The 24394-nt window shown below is 42.8% G+C and overlaps 1 protein-coding gene across 1 annotated transcript in view; it reads right to left on the bottom strand.

Moving 5' to 3' along the window:
* Window positions 1-24394, bottom strand: part of SGK1 (serum/glucocorticoid regulated kinase 1) — an 83053-nt gene that overhangs the window by 9176 nt on the left and 49483 nt on the right. Inside the window, exon 3 of the mRNA XM_009880180.1 lies at window positions 20278-20353. Coding sequence (XP_009878482.1) covers window positions 20278-20353 — 76 coding nt within the window. The remainder of the gene's footprint in view (window positions 1-20277; window positions 20354-24394) is intronic.

Below are 24394 nucleotides of genomic sequence, written 5' to 3' on the forward strand. Positions count from 1 at the left end.
CCTCCCCGTGTTCGTCCTCCGGCCCGGCGGAGGATGCTCGACAGCTCGGACGTTTTTAATGTGGAAGGGAGGAATTTCTTCCAAGGGACGAATTTTTATTATTTATACTTCACGCGGCGTTTTAAAAGTCACGGACTGGGTTCTCAGAAGCCCGGGGTTTGGCTGAAAAGCCTGAGTGTCCTTAAGGTTGCATTTTAAAACTTTTCTCTACAATGATAGCAGCGAACACAATTAGAAACGGACGAGAGAACACAAGCAAGGAAAAGGTACCCAAAGATCACCTTATTCGAAAGCCAGGTCTTACAGAAAAGCATCAGGCGTGCTGAAAATCTCGATAAATTGCAAGGGTTCGCATCAAAAATTTGTATAGTCAGTGGAGTCCACAGCTAAGACATAAATACAAGAGAAGAATCAAAAAATTGCAGTGGTGTTTCACACTCATGTTACTTTTCTCCCTCAATCTAAAATTTTGACAAATTGTCCTGAACTTCTAAATTAATAATTTTTCAAAGCAAAATGAATAAAAATAAAGTCGAAGGTGGACATTGAAAACAAAAATGAAAGGGAGACTCCACACAAGTAATATTAAAAGTTATAGAACTCCTTGCCTCAGGATGTGTGCACACCAAAAGTGTGGATGGGTTCAAGAATGGCTGGGCAAATCAATAGGAAAAAAAAACCCAATTTACTGTAAAGATGGTGTGCCTGACCTGGAATGTTCCTGGACCACAAATTCCTGGGAGGCAGGGCTTTTTTGGGAGCAAATCACTGAAGAGTTGCCCGTTCTCGCTCTCTCCCTTAGCAGTGAACTGTTAGCTGGTGCTGGTAACCCAGACTGACCGACATGGACCTTGGGCCCATACCTTCAGTCTGATAGCCTTATATTGTACTTCTGAGTGGCATGATACTGTTTTTTTAGTCACAGAGTTTAACCAGTTCACAAACCCCCAGGAAGTGCTGCTTACTGGCAAGAAGAAAGAGAACTGGTTTGATTTGTAACCTGATGTAAAGCGTTTGATTCTGCCAAATAACTGCATTCCATGTAAAAGTAGTGCTGGGTAAAAAGATGCTCATCAAGCTTTTCACCATGCCAGCATCCAAACCAGGGCCTTGCTGCCCAGCCTGTGAGAAATGCTGAAACACACAGGCTCTGCTGGAACTGTGGGTGACCTAGGCATGAGGTCAGAGCAGGCACAACATGCTGGCTTACAGGTATGGGTAACCCCAGGGTCCTGCTGACACAGGGACTGGGACATGCCCAGGGTAAAGCCAGAAGGGATGTGATTCAGTTTATCTTAAAGAAAACATAGGCACATCACTAATGACAGCCTATGTTGGCCAATGCAGTTCAAAGCATCTTCAGCAGTAGCTGGATTGTGGAAATTTGTCTCCCTACAGAAGTCTTGCTGTTTGGAGGGTTTCTGCATCTGCGGTGGATGGATACATGTTAGTCCTGCCTAAGGCACACAGAAACTTTTCCCTCTTGCCCTTCAGGAAGGTCAGAGGCTTCAGCAGCCCACATGGCAACTGGAATTTGTAAGCTCTCTTCCTCTGATTCTGTCCTGGTCCTCATTGTCTGCTGCAGATGAAGATTTATGAATGTAATTCAGTGCCTCCATCCTTCAGGAATTAGATTCTCTGATAGCTTCTGAACTTCAGTTTGGCAATGAATTCAATGCTGAATGAATGAATTCCTGCTTACTTATTTTGCTGAATCGAGACCTTAGGATGCAGCAGGTTGAACTGTTCCTAGAATTACTTGGCTGACTCTGGAAGGAAACTTCCCCAAATTCTGCAAATATTTTCAGCAGTATTTGGCTTTGGGTTAATTAAACAAAGACCGAATTCAAGCTTTGGACTGCAGTAATGACATAGCCTGCAAATGCAAAAGGCAGTGGCACTCCTAACAGCATCTGTCTTCTGAAGCAAAATCTCAAAAGCTTTTATTTTCCTCCTGTAAATCCCCAACAAACAAGTTCTTGTCTCTGACCTTGTAATTAAGTTTCATGTGCAACAGCCAAAACTTTCAGTCAAGACTTTCAGGCTGCTCCCACGAATGATGTCTACAAGTAGCAGCAAATAGATAAGGAACTGAATAACAGCTTTAATAGCAACCCCAACAGAGATTTTAAATCAGGAGCTTTCTAATGCTGTCAACAGGTCTGCTAGACATTGTTCTGACAGGAGGTTTATTGACTGAAGCCCCTATTGATCTGGAAACATCTAATTGATTTCAGTGTCATATTTTGCCAAACACAAATTTGGAACATCTTTTATTTCCCTTTTCTGATGCTTATGGAGCAGGTTTACTGCATTGTCAATAAGAGGCTTTAGTGCCAAGGGATTACGCTCTCAGGATCAGAGAGTGATGCAGGGCTGTACTGAGAAAAAAGTAATTCCCGTCCTTGTAGAAAGCAGTGGAAAATTACAGCATCCTTTAGATGCACTGACCTCTGGTTAAAACAGCTGATAAACGATGCCCCTAACTTCCATTCTAATTCCAGCACACTGATTTGAGTCCAACAGAGTTGTTGTCGCTTTGTGAGCAAATGTTGGAGATATTTCAGCCTGTAGCAGTCAGAGAGGGGTGTCTGCAGAAGCAGCACATCTGTATGCCTTCCTCTGAGTGTCGTGTCGTGTCCCCCCCCCCCCGATTAGTGTAAGTCCTTGCAACGTTGTGTAGCCTCTCTAGCTTAGAGACCTTATAAAACCAGGTTCAATTTATTATTGTTGCTATGAACTTGAGATAATGTGCTGTGACTGCACAGAGTTTGGTCTTACCAGAACTGAATAATGCTAGTATGGTACAGGAGGTAAAAACATATGAGGGAAAAGTGATAAAAAAAGGCTCGTGAGAAAAATGAAGGTTCTTAGTGATGCTATGAATTCGGTCTGCTGGTCTCCTTTGGTCACAAGGCCGCCTAATGTGAGGAGCTGGTACATGCTCTGGAATGAATAGTGTAAGCATGCACTGTCTGCTGATTCTGGCACCCAGATTTTCCTGCCAAAACTTTACCTTTCGAAGGATAGTAGCATGAGATTGATTTAGGCATTTTCTATCAAGGATACTATGTGAACAGGTTTCCCTGTACCTCTCACTTGAACACATGTGCTAAAATACAAATGATAGCCGATCTAACCTAGCTATCAGGTCATCTGTCTTTCCCTTATCTCTTCATCTAGTGTTCCACGAGGTGTTTGCTATCTCAGTGCCTTTTATGTGCATACAAAACCCCCATCATCACCATTGTAGTTCATTATCTTAAAAGAAAGATCTCTCTGAGCCTGTAAGCCCTCCGGCAACCTTGGAGTTAAGGCCCCAAATACTGTAAATAGTCAGCAAATTAGTCAAAAAGAGAGGTATTTTTGCTTAGAGAGAGGTTCAGCTGGCTGCTAACTGGAAACAGCAACTTGGATTCTTGGAGATGAAGCGGGTATGAAAACAGAGGCCTGCTAAAGGGAGGCTCACACTGTCGGGTCTTAATGCTTTTCTTTTTGGTGATAACCACTGCGTCTCTTGCCATTATGTCAACTGCTTTAATATTCCTTATTATTTCTAGGAAATTTCTTTCCAAAAGCTAAGAGGCTTCTTGGGCAGAAGAACGCATAAAATGAACACTAAACAGCTTTCTCTATAGGAATTTCTCCCTAGTGATCTATAATTTTAGGACATTTGCCACAGCTGTCTGGGTCCATTGCTTTCAGTGAGGTTTTTACAGTATTTCTGAGGCTGAACTAATTAGTCTACGCTAGAGGATGAGGGAAGAGGTGTTAATTTTGCCATAGATAACTGGTCCAAAATGGAGTAAAAATATTTATATATTCATGCATAATATATTTACCCTTCTTAAGTTTTGGCATTTGCGTTAGGCATATAGTCACCAAAGGTACCTTCTTTGGTCAGAAGAGACAAATAAGCACTCTGGAGGCAACTCAGTGAATCTGTGGCCAGAATCAGGCAGAGTCTGATGTTCAGTTAAAGGAATTCTGGCCTGAAACCCACAGATAGGTAGAGGCTTTTTGGAATTACAGATGATTTTTTTTCTTATTTCTGAAGCTTCACATGTTAAAGCCATGGAATTACTTTAGAGGATCATATTGTCAACATACCCTGAGAGAGCTGGTCATTTTTTCCTGTTTTATATATATTTATATAAAGAGATACAATCTTAGGGCAAGTTTAAATACCATACATGGTAGGCAGATTCCTGACCTGGATCAGTCCATTCTAGCTATGGACCTGCAAGAAGACTTGTAACATTGGTATAACATTCCATAGTGCTCGTCAAAGATTAATTATAAATCTTGGCTTCCAGCTAGTAGCCCTGCGTGGTTCTGTATTTTGCTGGATAGACAAGACATACCAGCTTTCTTGAAATTACTCGATGTTATCTTGCCTTGCACTGTGCCCGATATCATCCCAGAGAGAAGTGGAAGTATTAGTTCTATTTTATAAAAGCGGGAATTAAACCACGGGGTAGACAATGTGTCTCATCCAAGGGAAGTCTGTGGCAGAACCAAAAATTAAATGCAAAGTTAACTTTCTCCCATTCTAATAACTAGACCAAGATTATGGTACAGCAATATATATTCCATATCTGCCAATCTCATCCACGTAATTACATGTGTTGTAAATAGACAACTTAGGATGGCAAGAGCCAGAGCAGGCACTGCAGGCATCTGCTGTGCCTTGGTGCAATCCTACCTAAATACCTGATATTACTGTAGCCTTGGTTCCTTTCCCAGCAGGAGCTACCAATCACAGGGAAAAATGCGGGACTTGGAAACACTGACACCTAAAAGATTTACCTGTGATTCAAAAAAGGACCTGGATTCAGATTTGTGGGGAAGGGAAGGAAGTATAACTGTACCCCCATCGAACTGGCAACTGGATAGTGTCACCTGCCACCATCCAACACGTTGGAAATGTCAGGAAAGTGCTTTTCCCACAGCACATGATCACTACAAATAATATGACTATAAGACAAAAAAAGTCCCACAGCTGTTTCACAGGCAGACACAGAAAGAAAAAGCCACAAACATCTGCAGCATTATTTTTTTTTTCACTTCCAGATGCTATTTGCAAACCTGTTCAGTCATTCACTGCGCTGTGAATCTCTTTGTAGCATTCCAATTAGTCTACATTTTTTTAACGCCTTAAACCCTAAAGTGAATTGGCAACCTTTGATATGGGTTTCATTTACTTTGATAGAAGCTGCCTTTACTTTTTTTGTAAATGCTTTACGTGATTCCACAAAGAAGAGCTTAACTTCAGGCAGCCAAGCTCAAATGCTTTGGCTATATGTTTACTCGGTTTCAGGACCAAAAGGAGCTGCTTGAACATCTACCTTGGCTGTCTGCATAACACAGACTTGCATTTGCTGCTACATACATCAGGTCCAACAACTTTACCTCTGAGGTTTCTTGTCTCTTCCTCTTAACTCAAGCTTGACTATCTCTAAATTTTCATCCAATTCAAGGATAACTATCAGGAGGTTCTGACAAGCACAGACACACACCCACGCGTAATCATGCAACAGAGCACAGGCTGTGAGTATATGACCTTTCCGGCCTTCAGCAAGGGCTTCCTCGCCCCAGTGCATCTGCAGCTGCTCATCAGCACCCACATGGTGGGTGTTACCAACCCTTGGATCAGCTGGCAGATCTCCATGTGGGAGCTCCCACTAAGGCGCATGAGTCACCCAGGTGATGAGCACCTGGGCACAGCCTCTTCAGCTGGCAGAGCTGAAGCTGGAGGCAGATGTGTATCCCAGCCCGCTGAGTCAGTGTGCAAGGCAAACAGTAAGCTTTGCACCACTGATCTTGCACACATTGGCTCCGTTGTCATTTTAACCTTGTAAAAAAAAGGGATGAAGATTTGGAAGCATGCCACGCTGATACTTCTGTACTGCTTCCCATCAGAACCTTGTAACACCGTGCTTTTTTTTTTATTATTATTTTTTTCCCCAGAAAATATTTGCATACAGGAATGGGGAAGAGCAGGTCCAGCATATTGCACACTGGCAAATGCAGTGTGACTGGTACGTAATTCTCAGCGTGACACTAATCTCTATACCTGTGGTGAGATGAGCACAACATCTCTCTGCTCTGCCTAGCTGAACAACGTGCATTGATCTTTCACACAAGGCAGTTTTAATAATACTGTAGACTATTCTCTTCCGGAAAAAAAAGAAAAAAAAAAAAGACCAAGAGAAAGAGAACAAGAGAACTAGCCTTATCCATGTATTTTTAATAGGGCATTAGAAAACTTAACTCCCGGAACTCTGGCATGTTGCAAACACGTCTCAGCCTGCTGCAATATAGGAAACATTACTAAGCAGTTCGTACTTTGTTGACAGTGGAGTTCTTTAGAAATGCAGATAAAGTTCCAGGTGAAGAAACTGAAGCATAAAGAGGTTAAGCAAAGTAGTGTCCAGTGAGATAGAAGATTGAAAACAAGACTGTTGGCTTTTGGTGGTGTACCACTTGTGTAGACAGATAGAATTGCTGAGGCTGAATACAGAGTTTAAATACAGGAAGGCTGTGCACGGCGTAGCTGCCAATGGCAGCTTTAGTCACTTGCAAAGCATAGCGCTGAGGACTTCTCTACAGTTACAGGGAATTGTGTTACTAGTGCTGTTATTCATGATTTTCACTAAGCAATAGTTTTCACTTTTGGATGTTTTTATCCAGAGATCTTTAAACCCTCACATAGGCAAATATTAACAGTGACATTTTAAAGAATGAAGAGATGGGGAAGTTGGATAACTTGGGTCATTGTCATATGATGAGCCTGAAATAGAATATGCATTTTGTAGGGCTTGTGACTTTCAATCCCACTCTCAACTCGTCGGACATATAGCCCACTGCCTACATGGCAAAACTTGACAACAGTTTTGCTCATTTAGTGACAGACCCAGTCTGACTGACTCAAAACAGCTACTGGACTCTGAATCAAAATCGAATGGTGTCTTCCCTCAGTTTCCATGAGGTTTGCAGATACTGCTCAGGTTTTGACCCATTCCACAATTTTGAGATTCTTTGTGATTTTTTACAGAAATGACATATAGGCAGACAAGGGGCAGAGAAAGGAAGGAAATTTCTCGGAAAGGGACAAAATCCCTTTGTGCCAGAGGTTGAGATATGATAGTATAAAATACATGATGAGCTGTATATGTGAGATTCAGCAGAGTAGTAACTCTCTGTATCTGCATAATCCTTTTTTGCTTTCACTATATGTGCTTCAAAATGGGTAGTACGTAGTAGTAAAGTATGCTCAGATTTGTCTGGAGATAGCACTCAAGTTTTTTTTACAGGCCACATTTTCCTCATCTTTAGTATTATGTATACATATATATATATCACTGTGATCATGTTTTTCATTTAATATATATTTATTCTAGCTTGTTTAACTTTTCTAAGTTGAACAGTGTACACAGAACTTATGACTCTTTCGTCTACTCTCAGGTCACACCGATGAAAGATCTGTAATCACTCAAGCCCCAGAGCATTCACCCTGGTTATTTCAAGTATATTTGTCTTTAGGTGCTGCAACCACAACTAGTAAACTTCCAAGTCACTTTGGCTCTGTGAGCTGAGTCATAGAATAACATGAAAGGACTTCTATTCGTGCATTTGTGCTCACTGGAACATACTTATATATACAGTAATGACTAATGAACTAGTGAGCGCATTTCTTAAAGACAGCTTCATAGGAAAATGTGATTTGTTCTTGGGGGGGAAGGCTGTTATGATGTTAGAAACTGTGAGAACCAACATTAATTCATTAATATAATGGGTGGTTTTTGTTTATACACATTTTTATTCTCAGATGTGGTGTTTTTAAATATTGAGGAATATTGTGAGCCTGAGACGTCAGGTCCCACTTTATTGTATAAGCTTATTTGTGGCTGCCAGGATAGGAAATAAACTTCTCTGAGTATTTCTGAGTATCTTGTGCCTGCCCTTTTAACAGTGACTCTCAAATCTGGTTAATTCAGGGATTGCTTAGATTTTTGGAAAACTATCCGTGGACCACCTTGTATGACACAGCTATAAGGTTTTAATTCACGAACAACTATAATCTAAGCTTTGAGTGTTCGCTCTCTTGCCTTTTTCAAGAATGTTTTGAGAATATTATTACTTTTCTTTCTGTGTTATCTTTGCTTGACTGATTCCTTTAAAAAAAAAAAAGTAACCATTTTTCAGATCCAATGTTTAACGACTATGAGTAATGCAGAGATCACAGGTTGAGAAGCACCTGTGAATGGTATGTAACACTGACCATTACTGGAGATGTGGTCCTGGGCCAAGTGGACCTTTGGTTGGACCAAAGTGGCAATTCAAATGCTTTTAAAGCAATTTAAGAATGCTAAACCAATTAAAAACTATTTGATCAATATCTTACAGCTATTGACTTGTAAAAGGTCCTCTTTCATCACTCACTATCATTTTCCCCAGAAGATCTTTAAATAGATTTCAAAATCACATTTTACTCCAAATTGGCTCCACGGGAAGGAAAACAGGCTTCCAGGCTCTACGCCCTCATTCATGAGCATGGCTCAGCATCCTGACGCTTCTGCGGGGCCGGCTTACAAGAAATATGGAACTGCTGGGATGCTAAATTCTTTTCACAACACGAAATGTTTAGACTGCTAGGAAAGAAAAAAAAAAAAAAGAAAAAAGGAACTGTTGTGGGAGTGCGTGGGGAACTCCATATAGAAAGAGGAAGTACCGTGTGACTGATCAGGAAATGGGTACAAAGCATCTGTTTTGGTAGTATTTTCACTTGTTTTGGGGGCATTTCCATAGAGAACTGGAATCTGGCCCTGCGCGTAGGTATTACTTCACTCCAGAGCGAAAGGCAGGCACTAATTTGGAGTGAAACACAACAGCTGTCAGCATAAGCACATAGCAACACGGCACAACAGCTGAAGGCAGGTCAGGCACAACACAACATCCCGCTGAAACTGCAGAGTGTTGTAGAGCCATTCTGGGCTGCAAGAATCACAACAAATGACCTGACTTCTATAAAAGGAGAAAGCTGTTTTCAAGGTTGTCTCTTCTGACGGGAATTGGTTCTCTTTTGCCTCCAAAACCTCTGGGATACAGTCCCATCTGTGCTACAAAAACTCCAGGGAAGTATGCAAGGTGAGAACACAATGAAAGCTCTTTCTGATCCTGCCTGGCAAATCGCTTCTTTACCATGCACAGATTTGACAGGAGAGAACTTTAGCCCTCATCTTTCAAAAAATATTGGCTGGTCCTGGAGTATACCACCAACCCTCGTGATGTCAGGGCTGTTCGCTCCTTTGGTTTACTCATGTGATTTTATGATTTTTTTTTCCTCAGAAGCGGAGTCCAAAAATATGACAGTTTTTTTTCTTGTGTAAAGTGAAGTTCTGCTTATGCGTGAGTTCTTGAGCAAGCTGGTTTTAGTCAGATCTCTGCAGACTTGTGGGGAGGGTAGTGTACTGCCCTCAGTGCAATGAAGTAATTTTTAGAGGAAGTCCTTGTATGGACAATTTATTCATTGTTTTGGAAGTCTTCAAATAGCATTTCCAAGAGGACCGATTCAAATTCCAGATTTGTTTCTACTTATTCAGTCATTCCTCAGTCAGCTGGGAGGCAGAGGCCAGCTTGGGTATGCTGGTGCAAGTGGGCAGCAGAGAAAGCTGAGACAAAATCCCTGAGAGAGGGTATTTTGGACCTCAGCCTTCAAGACAGAAATGTAATGCTCCTACGGAGTTAAAAGGGGACTGAAATAACTGAAAGATGTATTTCAAGGCCTGTCATGGTATAGCTCCTGAGCAACGTACTCAGTGAGATGTAGAATGAGACAATTATTTGGAGGACTCTTTTTTGCCATTGCCTTTACCCTCTCCAGAGAATGAAACTTGTTAGCTTAAATGATTTCAAACACGACCCATCCCCATATTAGGTGATCATATTAGTCTACATTTATGCTGGATCACAGTGTAACGATAGTGGCAGGGCATAGTTTTCCACACTGCTCCCCTGCTTTTCTTTTTCAGCCTTTTTTTTCCTCTGTCTTCTTTCCATCCTTTCCACTGCTCCTTGGAGTGATCTTGTTTCCTTAGTCTGCTCCTGCATTTCACTTTCTCTTCTCCCTCCTGGCTGCTTCAAGTTGAAGCCAGCACTCTGAAAGCAACATCATCAGCTGCAGTCACCTTCAGAGGAACATCATGAGTTCAAAGTCATCTTCAAAATTATTTCAAGTGAAAGAGATCACTTTCTTACATTTTTATTTCATAGGGTGGAGTCAAATAGAATATGGAAAACTGTGCATCATTTTGGCCACCCACTTCAAAAAGGATATCAAGAAACTGGAGAGAGCCAAAGTGGAGGGGTACCAGGATGATCAGGGGCCTAGCACACAGGACCACTGAGAAGACTTGGCTGAGGACCTGGGCTTGTGTAATCTGATGAAGAAGAGGCCAAAGGCAGTTGAATAGCAGCTTATGACTCCTCGATGAGGAGCTACAATGACATCAGAGCCAAACTCTTCTCAGTGGTAACAGAAGGTGCAAGAGGGTACAATGGATGAATGTTCAGCTTGGATATTAGGAAACAAAACACCCACCAGGACAGTAGTGTGCCCTGGGAAGAGGCTTCCTTGAGAGCTGGAGGAAACCCCATCCCTGGGGGTTTCAAAGCCTGAACCAGACAAAGCCACACCAATCTGCTCCAGTGCTGGCCACAGTCTGGCCTCAGGGTGGGATGGGTGACCCACAGGGCCCCTATAAACAGCACTGAAGCACTGCAAAATCCTGTACTTGTCCTCTCAAAATACTTAGTGTAGAGTTTGGCATACTGTCCCTCAGTTACCCAGTCTCTCCTGAACTGGAAGAAGAGGAATTTTTTTTTTTTTTTTTTTTTTAAGGGAGGGATAATATAAATCAACCTGAACAGTTATGGTAATTCTGGCATAAGTGAAATACTCATGAATACCTCTAGCTTGCTTTGAACTGAATGTATTTCATGCAGACAGAGTCCCTTCAGTTTTCACTGCCTTTCAAGACTCTACGTTCTTGCAGGTGCTGGAAGATGTGCTGGCAGAGCACAATGCTGACAGACCAGCAAACATGTGCCTAGCAAAGCAGAACCTGTAGTTTCTGTGGTTAAGACTGTACTGCAATTCTGATACACCAGTCGTGTAACAACAGACGTAAGAGGAAAAAGTTTGTGTGGATGGAGAAGTATTTCTATCCCCCAGTCAGGCTGCACCTGAGTTACGGTCTGATTCTAAAGTAGTCCTGAAGATGATGTTATATTTCATCTTAAAGGATATGTATAGATGCCAGGGCATGGTAAGTCACCTGTATTAGAACATATACTCTCAGTTCTACAAACAAGTGTATTTATTTTTAGGTAGGCAAGTAGCCTCCTTAGTTTTAGTGGTTTGATTCACATCCATGTGATGATGTATATGTGTGTTTATAGAATAAAAGTTCTTTATTTGTTGTTTCAATATTTATCACTTTTCTTTGAGTTATTCTAATATCTGGGTTTGGGTGTTTTTTTCCTCTCTATTTTTTTTTTCTGGGGCTGTCCACAGGCATCCAATGTCTTTTGTGAAGAGGTGTTTCTTTTATAGCTTCCAATTCCTTCTTAAGAATAGATTCACCTACTTTTACTGGGATGCTTGAAATACTTTGTTTAGGACATAGGTTGTAAGCCACAACCTTGCATTTGCTACAATTACTTTTAACATACTTGAAAACTTAATTTTTTCTGCAACTATATTGAAAGCAACAGCAATTTTCCATCTGTTTTAATTTGCCGTAAATGAGTTTATGCTGCTGTGTTTTAGGCAGACAAGAGCTTGTCTTCTTCAGTAATTATCTCCAGACAATGCTGAGTGAATGATGTGATAGGCTAAATGAAAATGACAGCGTATCTCAGGTAAACTAAGGAATTTCGTTCCAACATATTAAAGTCTGATTATAATAAAAGGTTTTGAATTCATTTCCCTAATCACTGAACTGATATTCACAAATTGCCTTCCGAGGTATAAAGTGACAAAGCTGATATAAGTATCTCCTTGAGACTATGGAGGATGTCAAGGAACAATATGATTGTTGACATCATTTAAAACGAATCCTTTATCGTACCGGTGACTGGGATCACACCCCTTACTCCCCTGGTTCCTGAGAAGTGGGAAGGTTTTTGAGCCTTTAATATAGTCATAGACATCAGTCATTGCTACATTTTACGTGAAAAAGTTTACAACGTAGTTTTTTCTAGAAGACGGAAGCCTTCCGTCTCCTGTGAAGGAGCTGGAAAAGCAGTAGATTTCTTTGAGGAAGCTTTGCCCTCTTTCCTAAGGCAATCAGTCTGGGGACAGCCAGCTCTCTGCCTAAGGCCTTGAAAAGTAATTAGGGGATAATGAACAGCAAACCTTAGTTAGCCCTTCTCTCTTCTAAAACACGTTTCCCTCAGAGTATTTGCATCGGTGTGAAAAGAATTACATGTCTCCTCAGTCAGGCTGTCCTGTTATGAGATCCATTTCTGCCATGGGATGGTAAGGGCTGATGAATCCGGACATGCTGCTATGTGGTACCCTGCCTCGGTTAGGGTTGCCCCTTCCTGGACAAACCTCACCCTTTGAGGAGTGTGGTCACGCAGATTTCTCTTGCAAAATATATTGCAGAAAAATACAATGCAAAGTGACCTTGCCCTTGCATTACAAAAGACAAAATATTGTCTTTTTTTTTGTAAGGAAGCAACCTGGGCACATTCCCAATTTCAAGGTCACCTTTAGAAACAACAGAAAAAAATACAGAAAAAAATATAGCAACTGAGTATTTCAATTTTTCTGTAGGGGAACCACTCAATATAGCTTTTTATTCTTTTTAATAACCACTTGTTTAAGTTTATTTCAGTGCCGATAAAATACATAGCAATAGTTCTCCTTGGGCAGGAGCCAAGCAATCCAAATGAACATCCAGGAGACTCCCGATACTTAGCTTCTCTTCTGTGCCACATTTTCCTCAAGCTTTTCTCTATTAATGTTGCAACAAGCCATGCTTCTGTGTGATTTATTGCTTAGCTGCATAACTGCACAAAGGGGTTGAGGATGATGCTCCTCGTACTGCTCTTCAAAAATATAACACTCTGCTATAAAGCCTGGAGTTCTTTTCACTGGCAAGGCTGCAGGTAAAAGAGCTTTCCATTAGGTCTTGCCAGCCAAGTGTGGATGCCTGCTGGGGAAATAGGACCTCAAACAGAATAGAGCTGCCGCTTATATACTGACTGGAAAATACATGGTGGTGAAGACAATGTTAGGGTAAAAGAAAAAGTCAGATCTGGATATCCTTCTGGCACCTGGGAGAGCAATGGATGTGGTGCCTCCTTGTCACTCAACTGTTTGTCTCTATCGGCCTCTCTTCTGTCCTCTTGTCCACCCTTACTTTCATCCCCCACTGCTGCACCAATGTATCAGTTCCTCTAGAAATCTCATGTACTGCCACACTCTGGAAGAAAGCCCTCCAGGGTCCCAGCTTGGCTACTTTATTGCCACCATATTCTGTGGTATGTCAGGCACCAGATTTATAATTCAACAGAACAAGAAGCAAATTTGAAAAAAAAAAAAAAAAAGAAACAAAAAATGCAAATACTTTGTTCTATGTTATATCTGCATGGGCTTTCCAAGAAAATGGGACTTTAAGGACAATAAAATGAAGCTTGGAGCTGAAAAGAAAGCGGTAGATGGGTATTGAGGAATCCCCACTACTGAAGGTTTTTAAGAAGTTAAACCCAGCTCATCTAGCCTTCCTTCACATTCAGGGGGAAGAAGAGGACACGGATAGGGAATGATTCTTCTCCTCCTCAGACAGAAGATCTTTTGTAGGTCAGAAAAACGGTGGCTGTTCATCTCCATTCATTGCCACAAAAACCAGTGACAACCCATAACACCACCATCCCCTTTGCACAGGTCTGAAGTCAGGTGTGATTGTGGGTTTGGTTTGTATTTGAGAAAAAGTCTTCAGAGCTACAAGTGCTGGGAACACAATTTTTCACCAGAAATTTAGAATGGACGGTCACCACAGACCTTCCTAATTGCAGCATCTGAGCCACCGTGGAGCCCTACCTGCTGCCTGACACTGGTGGCTGCTGATCGGCGTGAGGCTGTCCTGCAGGTAAATCTGGAATGACTTCACATGCCTTCAATCTGGACTGTTACATTTCTTTTTTAGTGCAAGTTCAGTATGACACATAGAGAGACATTTATATGAACTGCAATTAAGCTCTATTAGACCTTTGATCTGCTACCATGTTGTAGTGTATAAAAGAATACATTAAAAGAAACATAAAAAGTGAAATAATTATCTGCTGTAAGTTGCGAAGCTGAATTTCAAGCTGTGCCCTTAGAGCAGTTTCATCACATTTTTAATTGAGCTAGCTTTTGTGTCAGGAAAAAGTGCTTTATTGGAAAAGATGAGGGAAAAGTAGAACAAAAGCTGATGTTTTGTTAAACTGAGAAATGCCACTGGCTTGAAATTGTAATCTTTAAAACTTGTGTATTAAGAAATCAAATTACCAAATTGTTAGGTTTTGGGAAGTAAGACCTCAGTTTTCTCAGACACACACATTGGCAAGAAAAATACCAAGGCTGGTTTGGAGATCAATTTGAAAAAATGTTGTGTTGAAAGGACAAAATTAACCAAGTATGATGGTCAGCTGATGTGGGAAAGTGAAAAAAAAAAAAAAAAAAAAAAAGACCATTCTGATAATCAGTCTGAAAAACAAACACATTCTCCACAGGCAGCTGAATCAGACTGGCACTTTCCTTGCAGAGAGGCACTGGCGGACTTCATTGCTACATACGTGAAGCAGAGAGTGGCGAGAGCTGGAGAGCAGGGCTGGGGAGAGGGCTGGGGAGAGGGCTGGGTCACTGGGGAGATCCTCTCTCTTGCACTCAGGTGAGGGCAGCTCGTACAGGGGAAACACCGTGCTTTTGCATTTCGAACAGAGGTATGTTTAGGAATTAAGTTTCTGCTTCCGGTCCTCACAGACAGCACAGAGCACTTAATCGAGGGCTATGTGCTCCCAAATGGGGGACACCCATCCAGTTTTCTTCAGCGCGAACTCCACAAGTGCAAAGTGAAGCTTTCTGGCACTTCCAAAGAGGAATATCCACCTGGAACTTCAGAGGACCATTCTTTGGGCTCGACATTTACACTGAATAGTGTTGTGCCAGTCAAGTATGCAACAGGTCTCATGGAGGCTCTTTTTTTACTTCTCAAGGAAGAGAGAGGAGAAAGAATGGCTTTTACTGTCCTTTCAGGATTTTGTACACACACAAAATGCTTTACATCCTACAGTGGCGCTTTTTGTTGTTTATTTTTTTTCTTTTCCTTTCAGTCTACTCTTTGACTGTACAAGCTGTTTTCAATTTCACTGCACATCATGGTTTGCAGTGCAATCTGCAGAAATGTATAAAATGGAGCTGCAAGATGAGGTGCAGCCCCTAGGGAAAATTTCCAGCAAATGCCCCAATTATTACATTTCTGTCTCTCTGGCTGCTATTCCCTTGAGACACCGCATATTCTCATTGCGGAAGGGGAGAGTCCATTAATTCCCACTGCAAAAGCAGATCTCCCCATGCATATGCTCTGTAGATAAACTGTCAAAAATGGAACTACACCTCAGCCTTCTACACCTCTCTCCCCGCTCTGTTCAAGGGGCTTTTAACTTCAAAGTGTAGTTGAAAGCATTAAATTACCAATGTTATCAAGTGCATTAAGCCTGGAAACCTGACAGACTGATTATCTGTTGGCTTGCTTCTTTGGAAACCACTGATACCTGCCAGAGCGAATACCATAGTAGGTGCAAAATGATAGCAAATCTAAGCAGGAGCATTCTGCAGGGCTTTGGGCTAAGCAGCAGAAGGTCAGGCCCAGCAGGTGCAAATACATGCAAAAGATTGTGGGGTCTCAGTCTCATAAAAAATCACCTTTCTTGCTTTCCTTCTGTCTCCTTCCTTCCTTCTTACCTCCCTTCCTTCCTCCCTTCCTCCCTCCCCCACGCATAGTGAGTTTCTAGTTCACCTGGTGACATATGATCCAAGCAAACTCTAAAGCCTAAATTTCAATTAAAAAGTCCACCATTTTGAGCGTGGGGGGAAAGGGAGGAAGGCAGAGGAGGGAGAGGGCAGGTTACCTCATGAATGTTGAATGTCTGAGATGGTAATACTATGTCTAATGTTGAAATGCTGGTTTGAATGAGTCCTATACATGTAACAATGAGAAATAGTGTTTGAGAAGCAGACTGAAAAAAAAAATTTAGAAAATTACTCTGTTTTGTAGCCTGCAGACAAAACGACTGGGAAAGAACCCAAATAATTTTGCTAAAAGTGGTTGAGTAAACACTGTAGGTCTCATTATCAGTGATGAAAGTCATTAATACAGACCCATTTGGTATGAGTGTCAAAAATCACATGGGTTGTGGAGATCTAGTCAGCCCAACAACCAACACAAACTGAGAGGATGCACTATACCAGCAGTCCCCATCACTCTTAGCGGGAATAGACACCTTTGCAGGCATGCCTGGACGGTGTCGTGCTGGGCAGAGACACTGGAGCCAGCACGGAGACCAGGGAGCAGGTGTGCGAGAGCTCCTCCAGTGTCTGTGTCCCCCGGGAGCTCGCCCAGCGTGGCCGATGAGGAGCCATGGCACTGGACTGCGTAAACACTCCCTCCGTCTGACACCCGGGATCCCAGTGCCCCGTCTGCAGAGACCCACGTGGATGCGCACGCAGTCACCCAGCTGCTATTGCCTGATCACAGCTTTGATGGTTATGATCCAAGCCTGATGGTTTCATTTGGTGTATTTCTGCCTATACGTGCCCTTCTAAACTAGTAAATCATTACTGATCTAGAGCACGATCCTGCAAGGGGCTTGACCCTCTCGGGGCTTGACCCTCTCAGGTCTTGACTTGGCTGCAGCAAGTTGAGTAGATACACACTTTTTTTTTTTTTCCAGTAAGTCAGTAAGCACAGAGATGAGCTCTTGAACTGCAATGTTTTGGGCCAGGGACAGCTGCTTTCCCCCTTGTGTGAGCAGTGCACGGCACAAGTAAGTGCTCCATGCTCAGACTACAGGAATCCTGTGCTGGACAGGCAAGTGGCACTGCCAGCTCGGTTGTGAAATGCTGTGGTGAATTGAATTGAGTAGACAGGAACAGAGGACTGGAAATAAAACGGTTGCTAACGTGAACAGCATTGCCAACCTAACGTGTTCCAACATCACGAGTCCAGACACTGTCCCCAAGTTATAAAATTGGTTTACACACCCTTTTTAAACAAAAATAATCAATGGTAAATTTGTTCTTCTTGCTCTCTGGTTTCAGAGCTTCCAGGTGCTTCACAGTCTCACTTTTTCTCTTCAGCCACAAATGTTAAGTATCTAAACACCCTTCCCAGTCTCCTAGGTGAAGCAGGAAGGTGTATGTAAAGGAAACTTGAAATATCATGAGACTCATCATCAAGTTATAAGAATTGGCAAGACTGCTATAAGCCTGGCGTTGCAAACTCGAGGCATTAAGTATCACACATTTTTGAGCTTTATTTAATAGGCACTTCAGATCCAAACTATTAAGAACAATTTGAGATAAATGGTGTAAAAAAGCAAGAGCTACTTCTTGCTAACAACGTATCTTTAGGCTTAATGAATGTGTGGAAATGCAAAGCATTGTAGGGACTATTTCCCACCTTCTGCGATTTGTCTGTTGCATTGGCACTGGTGCAGGAAGGGCATTTCCCCTCCATGATTTAAGAGCTGGTGGAGCCCAGACGGGCTTTTTTTGTTGTGCCACTGTTTAGTGTTATGCCCAGCAATTCCAGATTATCCAGTGGTAGAAACCAGAGGTGGCAGGCCTTTGTTTCTGTTTCCATTTACTTTTCAGGCCTAAGAGACATGTAAGATAAATAATGTGGGAATTCTATAAATGTTAACTGTAGTTCGAGTTTGTAGACAACTCACACACTTCTTTCAAAGGTCACTCTAGGCTTAGGACAACAGCTTCTTCATTAAGACAGATGGATCTTTGATAAAGCTTTTAAAGATAATTTGGAGAAAGTATTTAAAAATTGCTTTCTCATGATTACATCCTGTATTTTCTTGCTCCTCGTCTTCTGACCAAGGAATTATTTTGCCTGATGCAGTCATCCCCAAGGACACCCAATTTTGTCATGTAAACAGCACAAAATGGCCGAGTCATAAGACTCACTGCTTTGGGCTGGAAACCCAAGGGTTCAAGCTTTTGCTTCAAAGCGGTTTAAGTCCTCTGGCATAATCGAGAACCAGTATGCAACCAGAATACAAACATACCACTTTAGTGTTGACTGAGGGGATTATGCAGGTGCTAAACAAGATTACCTTTGATTGCTGTTGTAGAAACTTGGAAAGAAACACTGCTTTAGCCCTCTAATGGCATTTTTATAGACACCTAAGAATTGGCTATCAAGTTTGCTATGGTGAAGTAGTTGGGTTTTAATCACGTTCAATTAGCTGATATGGTGAAGTAGTTGTTAAATGCTTCTTAGGCAGAACCACTGGAAAACATTTAAAAATCAAAGGTGACTTAAGATATTATCCTAAGTGTCCCTGGTCAGCCAGCCAGTGCAATCTCACACTGAAAGTTTAGGGCAGTTGTGTCATGGCAGAAGAGCCACCCTGGGAGTAGGTCCCAAAGAAGTAAACCGTGAGCAGTTTTTCTGCTTTAAATGAAATTAGCCTGGATACCTCATCAACCCAGGTAAGAAAAAGAACAGCACCACCATCCCATCCCCACTGCCAAGAAGTGGCTCCTAAATACTATATTTTAAACTGAGTCATTCCCCAGATCTGGTTTCACACATAGGCAGCTCTTGACCTAGCTGAGACGACAATAACTTCTGGTGGAGAAGAGAGCGCAGGAGCAAGTGGGAGGGACGCTGAGACCCCTCACACTGCCCATCCAGCTGGCAGAGGGGTAAAGCAGATCATGGGCCTCCTGTGCTTCAGGCGGAAGAAAGCACCACTCAAATTAGTTAAATCAGTGGAGCTGTCCTGTGTGGGGCTCCCATATTTCAGCAAAAAAGTGTACTATGGCTATAGCTAACATTGTTTAGGAATCAACGTAACCTGCAACATTCACACACCACAGTGAATTCTTATAAAGGGCTGAGTGTGTTTAGTTAATTAAATGTATTTCTAAACTTGTTTCATAAAAGTTTATCATCTAGATCAGCATTTAATCTCTATGCATAGAGGCCAAGACTGGTTATAGGTCAGGGGAATTAACCAGGAGCATTAAGCATTCAAAATCAAAGCGAGGAAGTGAAAGATTTCCTCCTAATGGGGACAGAGGCTTCTGGGATGTTTCCCAGGGGGACAGTTGCAAAAATGGCAAAGAGAGCACGAAAAAAATCCCCAAACCATTCAAGTGAAATCTGCCTCAGGATCTGACAGCTACTTGTCATGCGAGGAGCAGTTTATGTTTACTGGGATATTTGCACTGTGTGGCCACAGTATTCTTGGGGAATTTATTTTCTTGGCTTAAATGCAGTTCTGACATGTCACACAACCACAGTACTAACAGTCTAAGTTAATCTGGTAAACTTTTCATTTGTAAATAAGATCCAAGCTTATGGCAAGTCAAAGAGAATTAAAGAAAAAAAAAACCACCACACGTTCCCCCCAAAAGCAAAACCCCAAAACAGAAAGGAGACAGAGTAAGAAGAATGTATGTGAGATTGACATATGTGGTTTATTCTGTCTATGCTGTCCATGCTAAAACTAATGAGGGTCCCTCCTCATATGCACAGCATTTGTGTCCTTGATCCTCCTGTGGACAGACCAGGGCTCATCGAGTGGCCGCTTTTGCTCTCAAAGGTCTTTGCAGGACTCTTGCTGGTAGCTAATGAGAGCTCTGCTCACGTAGCAGATCAGTGCTGAAAGGTGGCTGGTGGCTTATTAAACAGATGTGCTATAATACTTTTGTTTCTCCTCATTATGCCATGGCGTGATTCCTCAGGAGCCTTTGCGCAGCACATTGTGGACTGCGGCCACCCTGCACGCAACTGGGCTGTTGTTGTTGTTGTTGCCGTCCAGCAAACACCTACTGGGTGTGAGCCTACGTCTCGTTTTGACATGAAAAACATCCTTTGATTCAGCTTGGCTTGGGGACAAAGCCCTTCAGCCCTGATTAAAGACTTCCTGCAGAGCGCTCTGCCCGCTTAGCCCCCGCCGCCCCGGCCCCGCTGCCCGTACCTGCCTCCTCGCCGCCCCACAGGGGCCTGGGCTCCGGCTTGGGCAGCGAGTCTCCTTTGCTGTGGGGCTCCTTCGTCTGCAAAAGAGAGGGAACACGTCAGGTCACGAGAACTTCCTGTTGTGCCGGCTTATTGCTTTACAACACTTCAGGCCAAAGTTATTTTCCATCCAAAGAAAACATGTTGGGCAGCAGCGCAAGGCCCCTCTCCAGCTGTTTCTATGATCAGGGGCAAACTTACGAGGTGCCAGGCACTGCGATCTTCCAGAAAAGAAAAGGGCCCTGTGTTTTTACCGTACTTTCAATTGCATTTTTCCATTCAAAGCGTAAATACTGATTTTACACCCGTGGAACAGATGGTTAGTCCCATTCTGCTTTGGCCCTCCTGAGAGGGAGAAAGGGAAAGGCAATGGCAGGCCGGGTCCCAGTGGGGATGTCTTCCGACATGGGGCTCTTTGCAGATAGCCACTTTGCCCACTCCTTCACCCGGGGCAGGGACAGCCCTCATGGGGATTGGGTTTGGGGTAGGGGATGCACAGGTGTAATCCTTTCATATATCCTTGGGTATTGCCAGTGGGGGAGCTACAGACCCCTGTTCCCCTCCCTGATTAACACTTCATCTTCATCCCTGCTATTATGGTACATCTAACTGCTTGCCCTCTGGACCTCGCTTATTCACACAAGAGGCTTGGATCAGAGCTGAGCCAGAATTTAGGAGAACTGGGAATGTGATGGTCCTCTGGCATCACCTTCATAAGGGTACCAGCTGCTGGCCTCAGTGGAGCTGCTTCTGGGTGATAAACTGAGTGTGAGGGTGAAGTCGGTCAGCAGGATTGCAGATTTGCTAACACTGCCTATCCCAACGTACTTCCCAGGCTCTCCATCCCACTGAATTGCTGCATCCAGCATCAGGATGGGAAGCAGCAGTCAAATGGCAAATAAGGTGCTGCAGAAGAACAAGGTAAAGAATTCCCACTAGAATCACTGCACAGGCTTTTGGTAAAAAGTTCTCGTGTCCAAAGACAGGAGAAATTTTCTTGCTAACATCAAAACTTAAGTGCTTCTTCATACAAATGCGTGGTTCTCAAAGTCTGCAGTCCTGAAGGATTAAAGAGTTTGTCAGTATGAGTCTGGGGCTCTGGTGAGTCACTCAATTAGAGTTTTCAACTCTGATACTCTTTGTGTTCTCAGTTTAAGAAATGCTTTCATTCAAAAGATTCCCAACTCAAATAGAAACTTCAGCCACACACTTCAAACAGGGAATGGAGCACCTCTTTTATGAGGAAAGGCTGAGAAACCTGTGTCTGTTTAGCCTGGAGAAGACTGAGAGAGGATCTCATCAATGCTTATAAATATCTTAAGGGTGGGTGTCAAGAGGATGGGGCCAGACTCTTTTCAGTGGTGCCCAGTGCCAGGACAAGGGGCAACAGGCTCAACCCAGAACACAGGAAATTCCATCTCAGCACAAGGCAAAACTTCTTTACTTTAAGGGTGACAGACCACTGGAATAGGCTGCCCAGAGAGGCTGTGGAGTCTCCTTCTCTGGAGATACTCAAAACCCTCCTGGATGCATTCCTGTCCAACCTGCTCTAGGTGAACCTGCTTTGGCACCGGGTTGAACTAGATGATCTCCAAAGGTCCCTTCCACCCCCTACCACTCTGTGATTCTGTGAAGTCCTAAGGAAGCATATTTGTGCTAAAGAGGTACTAGAGAGGAACAGAGCAGAAGGAAGGCCACTGTTACTAAAAGCAATGACTCCCAGGAGGATGACACGCATGTCCCTCCCTCACCTCATGCACACACAATGTCTGCTTGTGCAAGTGAGGGCAATGAAGGCTTTTGTCAAGGGGCCTTGAACAGCAGCTTATCCATCAACCAAGAGCAGCACTGGTTCAGCGTGAAGGTGCATATTTGTACCTGCCAACAGAAGGAAGGTTCTCAGCAGAAGCCTGGGACTGTGCTAACACTGCAGCAGCATCACCCTTGTGTGTCTCACCCAGGTTAATGCTAGCAAGTCACAGAGCTGACCACCACCTCGCTGCACTCCAGAGTGTGCTGGTCTGCAGTACCGCAGTCAGTAACACTTCTGTATCTCACAGCAGTGGTGGGAAAGTAAAAACATTGAATCTTGTGAAACACAGAGAACATCAGTGACAGAAGTCACACTAACTGGTAGGAAATCTAGTTTGAAATAGCTTGTGAAGCTTCTATAGCACTATGTATGCCCACTTTAATTGTATATCATATTGCTAGCAAATATATCCATTCCAATAATTTTGCTCCTCCATCTTTTTTCTCCTTTAATTGCTTCACAATTATCTGTGTTTACAGTGGCACTTTAATCACACCTTCCATTTTTATGTCTATGTTGTGGTTTCAATTGAGGTTCTTAACAAGTGAGGCATCCTTAAGGAGAGCCTACTTTTTATTGTATTCAGGATGTTTCTTTTGCTTGTTTTTTCTGGATTATTTTCACATATTACCCATTCAACTGAATAATCCATTCTCTGAATGTGGGAATTTCACATGAACTATGGGGTGTTGTTGATTCTCGTGTCTCAACATGTGATAAAAAATATAAGACCGCCATATCCACAGAATAAAAAGTGTTTTGCAGGTTCTTTTTAAAAAGTTATTTTTCCTCTTTATAATATTTGCACTGAACAAGTTTTGCTTTTCGTTTGTGACAGTGAATGTGCTTATCATAGTGCTTGTAAAATGCTGGATTAAGTCTGTTTCCTAGCTGACATTGCTCAAGCCTAGAGTTCAATGAGGGGAAAGGAGACAAATAGTTTAATGTCAGTGGCCAAGTCTTTGTGCTAGCTGAGTACACTTAAGCTGCAGCAGATAAGACCTCAACAGGTCAAATATTTTAAAACAATATCCATACAATAGTGACTCGGTGTAGAAAACAGCACATTCTTTCATCCTATGAAGCACAGCTTCTCCCTTCCCACATTTCTTGTACTCTGATAACGTGACCCAGAAAGGTCAGCCACCTTGCTGAGTGGGACTGCTTCCACTAAGCCTTGACCTAGGAGCCAGCTGTGGAAAACTACAGCTTCTGATTTGCAAGAGATAAACCATGTTGGAGGATCTATCTCCAAAACAGAGTTTAAAGGCATTAGAACTTACAGCAGTCTTCCAGTATCTGAAAGTGGCCTACAAGAAGGCTGAAGAGGGACTTTTTACAAGGGCATATAGTGATAGGATGAGGGGGAATGGCTTCAAACTGGAAGAGGGTAGATTTAGAATACATACTAGGAAGAAACTTTTCACTCTGAGGGTAGTGAGGCCCAACAAATTGCCCAGGGAAGTTGTGGAGGCCCTATCCCTGAAACTGTTCAAGGCCAGGCTGGATGGGGCTTTGAGCAACCTGGTCTAGTGGAAGGTGTCCCTGCCCATGACAGGCTGGGGGGAACTAGATGATCTTTAAGGTCCCTTCCAACCTAAACCATTCTATGATTCTATGATTCTATGAACTATATTCTGGGATTACTCTGATCTCAGTGACATTGGGAAAAGATTAAGGCAAGTAGAAGTCAAAAGTTCATATGTCAGTGCAAGCAATGCTTGAGTTGAAATACTGATTTTCGCTAAAATTCAGAGCTTTATATATTTTGTGGAAACATGATGTTAATTGCATGATCCTGCTTTTTCTTGTTTTAGAAACATTAAAAAGACAGCAGTCTTTATAAATGCTTAATAAAGTAGCAGCTACATCACTTCCTGCTCTATTCCTTTTGACCTAGGCACACAGTTCTCTTCAGCTGCAGCACCTCTTGGTGTGTTCTCAGCCTGGTGGCTGCCCGTGAAAGAGACTGGAAAAGAGACAAGGCAGGCATACTGGCTGCCTATTCTTGCAAAGGCTGGTGTAGGCCAGGGAGTGGGAAAGGCTGTTGAGTTCAAGTATTTGATGGAATAGTCTGAAAAACCTCATCTTCCTCATGGCATCAAGCATGGAGATGGTTGAGGGCATTCAGACATTCATACAAGTGCCTCCATCCCATTGTGGGATCCCCAGAGGAGCTGGGACCTGGGGGAATCGCTTCCTCTATTGCTGTAATGTGGGGTCCAGATTCCACCACTGCGCACTGCAAAGTGTCATGCCCCACCTC

This window comes from Charadrius vociferus, unplaced genomic scaffold (genome assembly GCF_000708025.1).
Source record: "Charadrius vociferus isolate BGI_N301 unplaced genomic scaffold, ASM70802v2 scaffold82, whole genome shotgun sequence".
Lineage (NCBI taxonomy): Eukaryota > Metazoa > Chordata > Aves > Charadriiformes > Charadriidae > Charadrius > Charadrius vociferus.